The sequence below is a fragment of the Hyperolius riggenbachi genome, chromosome 6 (assembly GCF_040937935.1).
Source record: "Hyperolius riggenbachi isolate aHypRig1 chromosome 6, aHypRig1.pri, whole genome shotgun sequence".
Taxonomy (NCBI): Eukaryota; Metazoa; Chordata; class Amphibia; order Anura; family Hyperoliidae; genus Hyperolius; species Hyperolius riggenbachi.
In genome coordinates this window covers 166,093,287-166,102,956 of record NC_090651.1, presented here as the reverse complement: position 1 = coordinate 166,102,956, position 9,670 = coordinate 166,093,287, and the positions used below count along the sequence as shown (strand labels likewise).

The 9,670-nt window shown below is 43.6% G+C and overlaps 1 protein-coding gene across 1 annotated transcript in view; it reads left to right on the top strand.

Moving 5' to 3' along the window:
- The first annotated feature begins 264 nt into the window (after window positions 1-264).
- The window catches only part of KIFAP3 (kinesin associated protein 3), a 185,914-nt gene continuing 176,508 nt past the window's right edge, over window positions 265-9,670 (top strand). Inside the window, exon 1 of the mRNA XM_068240179.1 lies at window positions 265-457. Coding sequence (XP_068096280.1) covers window positions 426-457 — 32 coding nt within the window. The 5' untranslated portion in view covers window positions 265-425. The remainder of the gene's footprint in view (window positions 458-9,670) is intronic.

Sequence of the window (9,670 nt, the reverse complement as noted above, 5' to 3'; positions counted from 1 at the left end):
GGCCTGGAGAGAAATCTCCCACCTAGCCAGTCTATGCCTGAAAGGGAACAAATGCTTTCCTCCGTCAGTCCCAGAGAAATTCTATCCTATTCAGTACTATTACCACTCTAAATGTCTGAGTACAATTTACAGAACACATCCCTTTCCTCCATCCTCCTTTCCTTCCTTCCTCCCTCCATCCACCAATAAAAATCCTTGACGTGAAGTATACTTCCTGGAACACCTAAATTTTCACTTCCTAGTCAGCTGACTCTATTCGATCATGTGACTGAAACGTCACACCCTCCCTTTAGCCCACAATCAGAGTCAGTCGGGTGTATTTTACCCCTCCCCTTGACAGCATCAACAAACGCTGCCTAGGTACCATTTCTCATCATTGTCGGCAGCTCTTCTCGGTCCTGATTGGGAGCACTGGTGGGATAAGGATGCAGCCGGAGGACGCCAGATATCTGAAGAGGTGACTTGTCATTTTATTGTCGCAGGCAGAGAATGCACAATGTGCTAATGTTATTGGAATGCAGATTTTGTTCCCCTACTTTTTCATCGAGGACTTGACTTCATAAGGCGTGGACTGGCTGGGGGAAGGTGGGATGATTTTCCCCAGGCCACCTATCATTTAATGATTCAGGGCCCTTGCAGTGCAGGTTTTTGTATTAAGGCATTGTGAACCACTAGGCTGGCTGGCTGAGGGAAATAACCTATTACGCAGGTTGAAAAGTTTACATTCCCTAGATTCCAAGAGGGCTGCTTGCAGTTTGTGTGAGAGATTGGCAGGGACAGGAGTCATGTTACCAGCAAGTAGCCTCTGTGATGTGGGGCTGCAATACAGATAAATTCTCTGCTCCATCTCAGGATATTAGTTTCATTCACCTTTGTTTCCCCACTTCTCTTAGTCTGTGTCTTCTTGTTATACAGAACAGAAATTTGCATTCTTGAGACCCCCTGTTGCACACTGCAAATCTGATTTGCGATTCTGATTTCCACTGAATGCTAGCAACACAAAAAAAAGCAAAACTCAGCATGCACTTTTTTTTTTTTACATCGCATTATATCAGAATTGCATGTAAAATCGCATCAAAATCAGAATTGCATGTAGTATAGAAAAAAGGCCTAAAACAGAAGGTATTTGTGATTATTCAGGTTGGAGTGAGCTCTAAGGCAGTGTTTCTCAACATTTTATTGGTATGTACCCTTTTAAAACCCTGTACTCACCAAGTACCTCCTAGCATAGTAAACATTATCACAACAATTGAAGAGAAATCGAGAGCCCAATATGGTGTAGTATGTCAAGCCAGATTGAATAATTGAGACAGTGAGATGGTAATACAAACATGGGTTACCGCTCAGATAATCACTCAATAGGCAGGTGAGGAGATTAGACCTGTCCTCACTCAGGACTAAGAAGTCGCTCTCTGTAGATCACCCCTCCACCTGGGGTGGACTTGAATATACTGGTAGGTGAACAGAGGCACCAGTAGAATAAAAGTACATAAATTTTTTTTAAAAATTGCTGGGAGGAAGTGGTGGACTTGCCTCCGTTAAAGCAGACACCAAGGACTGTGATTAAATAAATACACATTTATTGAAGATACCCCAAGGATGCAACGCGTTTCGCGGGCACAGCCCACTTCTTCAGGCAATAAACGGGATAAACAACAGCAATTCTGTTATAGCAAGCAGAGCACCTCACAGAGGTGTTTATCCTCTGTTTATTGCCTGAAGAAGTGGGCTGTGCCCGCGAAACGCGTTGCATCCTTGGGGTATCTTCAATAAATGTGTATTTATTTATTTAATCACAGTCCTTGGTGTCTGCTTTAACGGAGGCAAGTCCACCACTTCCTCCCAGCAACTTTGTAAAAAATTTTATGTACTTTTATTCTACTGGCGCCTCTGTTCACCTACCAGTATTATCACAAGTACCGCTTGATAAATATATATTTAATCATAGTACATGATAATTGGTTCTAAACAATTTCCAAACAGTTACTATTACTTTTAATTAGCTAAAACACTAATTTTGTGTTGTTAAAATAAAAATTATCATTTTCTAAAACTCTAAATTTTTTTATTCTTGGTTAAGTATATCAAGCCCGAGTACCCCCTGGAACCATCAGAAGTACCCCTGGGGTACGCGTACCACACGTTGAGAACCTAGGCTCTAAGGTGTCCCACAGGTGAACATACAAAAAAGGGCACACACAATTTTTTATTCCCCTCAATATTTCACTATTGAAGTGTAATATATCAGTATTAAATTAAGGCAAATAAGGTGGCCATACATGTGTTGACTGTTTTGATAATTATTATCGAATCGGATGAAAATCAGTGCTGCCACAAGCATACCCAATCAATCATTTGACTGATTTTTGGGCAGAAATTGGTCGAATGTATTGACCTGAGATGCCGGGAAATCTCAGGCTGATGTGCTTGATTGGGTGTGCAGTGATAACGCCATACGATAATAACGAACAATGGACCAGATGGAATCCCCCGGCCATTGCCTTCAAATGTGTATTTATACATTACCTGTCACACTGTTCGTTGAGTGTCCATGCTGTATTTCCGCATTGGAGCCCCACATGGCTACCGGCATATAGCACGTGGGAGCGTGTGTGACGTTATTTGGGCTGGGGCTACCATAAAAATGGGCTCTGGGTACCATAGAGCCTTCCCGCTCCTCTCATGGTCCCCGTTCCAGCGCTGGCTCTCCGTTCAAATCTCCCGCTTTCGAAGGCTTTGGAAGTTGAGTCGCACCGTATTGCTCATACGCTAGTGCATGAGAGCGCGCTTGCTCATGTGCAGTACGGAGCGGCCCATCTTCAGGAGCACTTGTTCTGAAGATTTCCGAAGCCTCTCACATCGACAGAAAGCAGTCTCTGAACCATCAGTCGGAGACTGCTAACGGGGGAGCCAGTGCTGGAACACAGGTACTGTGAGAGGAACGGGAAGGCTCTATTGTACTCAGAGCCTTCCCTCTCCTTAGGGGGATCTATTTTTTTTTTTTTCAGTTTCAGACTCTTTTTTTTTTTTAAGGGCCCGTTCTCACCTGAGCAGGAATCGCGCGATTCCCGCTCACGGCAAACCGCTAGCGGTTCTGCAAAAACCGCTACACAATGTAGCGAGTGGCAGTGTTCTCACTGTTGTGGTTAGCGATAACCGCAACCATGCTGCATGCAGCGGTTTGCCGGCGACGAGCGTTCCGCGATTAGCGATCGTGATTAGCGTGCACAGCGCGCTAATCGCGATCGCTCCAAAACCGCCGCAGTGTCCAGTGATTTTTCCACGCTAATTGCGGGAAAATCACTCCTGCAAAACGCCGGCGGTATTTCGGTATTTCAGCCTTCTGGGTGGTCATTCATAAAAATGTTTCTAGTTGCGATAGGAGTGCGGAGATATCCCGCTGTAGGCTAGCGTTAGGCTGTCGGTAGGCATGCGGAAACAGGAGAAGCTGGCCGAGTCCCTCCGTGCGGTGTTCTCTCTGCTGTTGCTTGGGAGGTCTGTCTCATTCACTTACATGTACGCCGCATGCTTATCGCTACATCCAGGGGAGCGGTAATCCCCGTCCGCATACCGCTTGCGTTAATTTTTATGAATTGACATTTTGTTACATTTCGGCATAGAATCACCGCACAATGCGGTAATTTATCGCTCTGCTCGGGAAAGTCAGCTTTGCATGCGGAAACTGCCTTTATGAATACACATTTTGCTCAGTGCTCGGTATAGTCGGCTGTTTTTAGCATTTCCGCATGCGGGAACGCTTTATGAATGATAGCCATTGAATCTCGGCTCTTCCTGTTCAGGAAGCCAGCACCTATTCAGTGGGGAGACCTTAGGCAAGACTCCCTAAGGCTCCCTGCACACTGCAAATCCGTTTTCTGATTCAGATTCCGATTTTCAATTCTGATTTTCCCTGAATACATTCTACAGAAAAACGGATCAAAAAACGCAGCATGCAGTAAAGAATAAAAATCTGAATAGGAATTGGAGGTAAAAAGCGGAATCAGAATCGGAAATGCATGCAGTGTGCAAGAGGCCTTACACTGCTTCCGCCAATAGAGCGGGCCCAGGGCTGCTAGCTCTGGCTCTTTGAGTCCACCAGGAGAAAAGCACAATATAAATATTCTGTGTCTTGTCTTCAAATTGTTTGCAGAAGTAGTGGATACTAATAATAAAAAAAAAAAAAAACTAAACAGAAGTGGTGATTAAACTAACCAGTGCCATTCAACTAAAAATTTAAATCTGATTTCCACAACATATACCTGGTAAAAGAAAGCGTCTCCTTTCTATTCAAAATAATGGCTGTGTTTTGTGCCGTGTGGGCTTTTTTTCTCACCTTTCTCCTACACACTTTTAGCTTCAGCCAGTGACTTTTCAAAAATGACATTTCAAAATGTGAATAGCCCCCCGATTGGCTGTTAATTCCTGCTGCTAGATGCTCCTCTCCTTTTATACAGTAGATCATATAGCTGACCAGCTATATATTGTTCAGGCAAAGATTATCCTGGATCGTTGTGTCCAGGGGTGTACCAGTATCTCAGTGACTTTGGGGGCCCTCTTTTTCTCCATTCCCAGTTTACAGAGTAAGCGCAGGGAGCTGTAATATTTATCTGTCAGTGCTGTGGGTCTCCTTTCCTCCCGGCAGCTGTGCACTTTATGCTGCCCTCCTCATGTCATGTGATGGGGAGCTGGAGGAGGGCAGCGTAGAGCGAGTGGTTGCCAGGAGGAAGAGAAGACCTGACACAGTGTTGACAGGTAAATATGACTACACAGCTCTGCTGCGCTTACTCTGCTAAGTGGAGGCATGAAGTGGGGGTGGGAGGACAGGAATCTGCAGGAGGACCCATGATCATTTTGTCTGCGGTGGGGCTAGGGGCCCATTGTTATGCCCCTGAAGGTAACCATTAATGTTCCAATCTTGACTGTGCAATCTTACCAAATCTGTAGAAAGATAAACAAAATGAATATACTTTGAATGGATACTTTCGGGAGCCCCTCATATTACATAGAAGCAGTAACATTTTAAAGCAAGATTGTATCGTTAATGAGCATTTTTAGAATAGTTGTGATGGGCAAACATAATTGAAGCTGTATACCAGGCCTTAGCACAGTAAACACTTAGGAGGAGCATTAATCAAATGAATGCATGAATACAGTAATGCTGTACATGAAACCTGCTCCAAATTTCCCCCTATGCAATTGTAATACAGAAATAATTTTGGTTCTCAGAGGAGAGCTGAGACCTGGTACGTTTTTGCAGGTGCACCACAGGTTTGGATGCCTTGCTTTGTCTACGTTGTTTGAGATTGGATTAGGTTTACAGTCTGTGATTTAGATTTTGCCAACTGTTTTGATGTTTATTTACACTGTCGTTCACCAAACCCTAACCTCCTAACTGCAGAAAATACTTCTTGCCAATTCCTATCCTCCTCCCTTGATATCCCCTCCCCAATGTCTAACCTTATTGTTCTCCTTTAATGACAAGTTCTTTCTTGGGTCTCCGGCGTGAACCCTAGCCCCAGGGCACTATCTGCATGGAGTTTGTTTATTCTTCCTGCATCTCCTTTGGTGTCCTCCAGATACTCTGGTTTTCTCTCACATTCCAATAAACATATGAATAAGTTCATTGGCTTACTGCTAAAATGAACCCAACACTACAATAGACCTATGTCTATGGTAGAGATTAGATTGTGAACCCCTCTGAGGGACAGTTCGTTACAGGACTATATACTCTGAAAAGTGCTGCGGAAGATGTTAGTGCTGTATTATAGGGATGATCAATGAGATGCAAATACTTCTGAAATTATGCACATTTTTATGCAAATATATGCAGCTTGAAAAAGGACCAATCAATTGGTCCATTTTCAAACTGCATATATTTGCATAAAAATGTGCATACATTTGCATCAACTCGGTAAATATTTGCATATCTTTGATCATCCCTACTATATAACAGAACTAATCATTTTTCCACTGTCTCTGTCCACCACTCTGCCTGAAATGACAGTAAATGTTAATAATATTCCCATAGTTTCAGATCCCAAAGCCCGGTGCTTAGGGGTAATATTTGACTCTGCATACAATCAGGGTTGCCCAATCCCCTAAAGGTAATATAGAAAACAGACGTAGGATTGCAGCACACAGCTCTTCTTTTATTGGAGCAAAAATCACAAGCAGTTGGCATTGAAAATGGTCGGGGACGACTGAAACTGTCTGCTCCAATACAAGAAGAGATGTGTGCTGCAATCCCACGTCTGCTCTCTCCCTCTCCCTCAGCTGCTTCTCTCCTTCATCTTTCTTGTTATTCCTCTGCTGCTCCTCTCTGTCAAGCTCTTTATTGGCTAACAATTAACCAGAGTATCCAGTTTCAATTTTTAAACCCTAACCTACAAAGCTATGCACAATCTCTCTCTGTACATCTACTCACCAATTTCCAGATACCAACCCAATTGTAATCTGAAATCTGCTCATGACCTGCTGTTGTCCTCCTCTAGAACTACCTCCTCACATTCACGTATACAAGATTTTGCACGTAGTTCACTCCTCTGGAATGCCCTCCCACAACACATCCGTCACTCTCCAACCTTTATTACTTTTAAACGGTCTCTCAAAACTCCCTTGTTAGACAAGCATACGCTCTAAATTAGGCCACTTCCCCTTTATCCTAAAGCCAAGTTGCATTCCTACTATATTTCCTAAAGTATGTCAGAAGATAAAGGCATGAGCACCATCCATCCGATACCAAAGGGGTTTTATTGTATAATTGATAGTAACATCATATCCAAAATGAGATGCATCAAACTGTGTTATACCTTTAAGATCATGAATGCAGCTGCCCATAGTGGAGGTGGGATGTCCAGGGTGAAAGTGGGTGGGCAGTGCCACACAGTCTTTTCTTCATTGTCAAATATATATCCTAAAACACGCTGTCTCTAGGTATGTTTATTGCATACTACCCCAGATTTTGTTTGTCCCCTATTCCTTTATATTGTAAGCTGGCAAGGGCAGGGCTCTCTCCCCTTTTGTATCTTGGAATTCATTATACATTTTATTCATCATGTTATATTTGTCACTGTCGTTACCAATTCTGTATGTTGTATCAATTCTGTATTTTGTCACTAATTCTGTATTTTGTATATTGGTGTATTCCATTAGTCTGTATTATTATTTTCCCCATGTTCATTTCTTACTTTGTACAGTGCCACAGAATATGTTTATAAATCAATAATAATATGTCTTAAATAATTAACATTCACAAAACAAAACCTGTTCCCAGGTTCCAGTATCCAACATCCATGATATTATACATCATTGCATACCTACATGTAAGACACTATAACATCTTTCCAATATTTTAATGTCTATATTCAAGATTATAGGCTTTACTAGAATGTACACATCGAGGATAATAAAAAGGGACAAATCCTGTGTGCATTGGTGCAGTGCGGAAGGCTCTTCAGCTGCTCGCAAATTGCACCGCACCATGTGTGCAACCAGTATTATGCTGGGAATACACGGGTCGATCCGGCGGCCGATTAGCCACCGGATTGACCCCAGCCGCGTCCCCGCTCGTCCGCGCGGATCTATTGCCGCTAGTCCCCGCCGGCGCTTCCTTATCACCGCTTGATTCCCTGCCATTGTCCGCCGGTGGGTGGAAATCGAGCGGGTAGCGGGTCGAGCGGCTTGATCGGGTCATCTGAATATTATCAGCTGGCCGGATCAGATGGTCGATACACGGTACAGAAACGTACCGTGTATCCCCAGCATTAGAGATAATTACCGTATATACTCGTCTATAAGTCGAGAAATTTAGGTCTGATCTACTTTTGTAAAGTAGACTTATACTTGCATCAGACTTATACTTGCATCAGACCTAAATTTCTGACTTGTAGCAGAGTATAAAGCGTCCCCTCTGCTCTACATTTTGCTGCATTCTGTTCCCCTTGAGCTGCTAGCCAGCCAGATTGTGTCCCTCTGCTTTAGTTAAGATGCCTGGTCGCCATAATCCACCTCCCCCTGCAAGCTGCATGATAGACTGGCCCCGATTCTCAAGCAGCCGGCGGGGGCAGGAGCAGCTGAAAATCCTCAGTTGAATACGGAGCTCCATTGAATCTTTTACTGCTTCAATCACTGATAACAGTGACACCTTTACTCACAGCTGGGGAGAGCAGAGTTATCTATCAGCATTAGTTAGCATTAGGTCTCCCCATCCTGCTTCCTAGTGACATGAGGAAGGGGAGGGGATCAGAGTAGAGAGACATGCTGGATGGGAGCTGAAGCCAGTGTGTTTCAGTGATCTGTGGAGGATATTGGCATTGAGAGGAAGTTTAGATGCATCCAGAGTCAGACTGGGTAATTCTCTAACATGTTTCTTTGAATCACAGGATTGGGCTCATCTTCCCTGTCAGCACTCAGCTCCTGTGTGCACTGTTGCTTATCATTCCTTTTCTGAGGCAAGATACTTGAAGTGATTAACCCCTTGTGATCTGCAAGCATGTTTCCAACACTGTGCTGCTTTTAATGTTCTCTATTAACATATCAGCAGCACAGTGTGAGGAAGGTGCATGGAGATCATGCAGGGTTGCTCCTGGTATCAGTATCATGCATGCCCACTGTTATTATTATTTAGTATTTATATAGCAGTGACCTCTTCTGCATTGCTGTACAGAGTATACTGTCTTGTCACTAACTGTCCCTCAGAGGGGCTCACAATCTAATCCCTACCTTAGCCATATGCCTATGTATCATGTAGTGTATGTATTATAGTCTTGGGCAAAGTTAGGGGGAAGCCAGTTAACTTATCTGTATGTTTTGGGATGTAAGAGGAAACTATAGTGCCCGGAGGAAGCCCACACCGACACAGGCAGAGCATACATTGTTACATTGCATACAGATGTTGACCTGTCTGGGATTTGAACCGGGAACCCAGCACTGCAAGGCGAGAGTGCTAACTACATCGCCACCATGCTGCCCTTAACCTTATTTATGATTTCTTCCAAAGACAGAAGGTTTGGACTTCACTACAACTTTGCTGGATAGACTTATATTAGAGACTTTAAAAAATGCCAGCTTAAGAGGGTCAAATATTGGGGTCGACTTATACATGAGGTCGACTTGTATTCGAGTATATACGGTAGGGTTCAAGAGCCAATGAAGCCATCCAGCAAAGGAAAACAGTTTTTCAGTCCTTGGAAACAGAAAGGGAGGAGCTCAGCCTATTCATTATAAGCCGGAATTGTAGCTTACAACTGTCTACTTTTAGAGGTACAGTTGTAAGCTCTTTTATTATAAACACATTTCCATGTCCCTCTTTCCTCTACAGTTGTGTCTTTTAGGCAACACAGTGTCATCAGTGGGTAACAATCTTGCCATGCAGCATTAGGGTCCCAGTTTTTAATCTTGTGCAGTGCACTATGGCAGAGCATATTTGTTCTCCAAGTGTTTGCATAGGTTGCTTTCTGCCCCTCCCCCCCCCCCCCCCCCCCCCCGCAACATATCATCATATCATTGCTTAAAGGGCCTCGAGCAGTGCAGAAACTATGGAAAGATGCATACGATTTTGAAGCTCTCTTTCTCCTCTTTCCAACGACACATAAACTGCCACCCTACGCCTTTTAGTTTTTTATATTTTCGCGATCGAAATCACGGCGGCGGCCATACTTGGACATTGCTT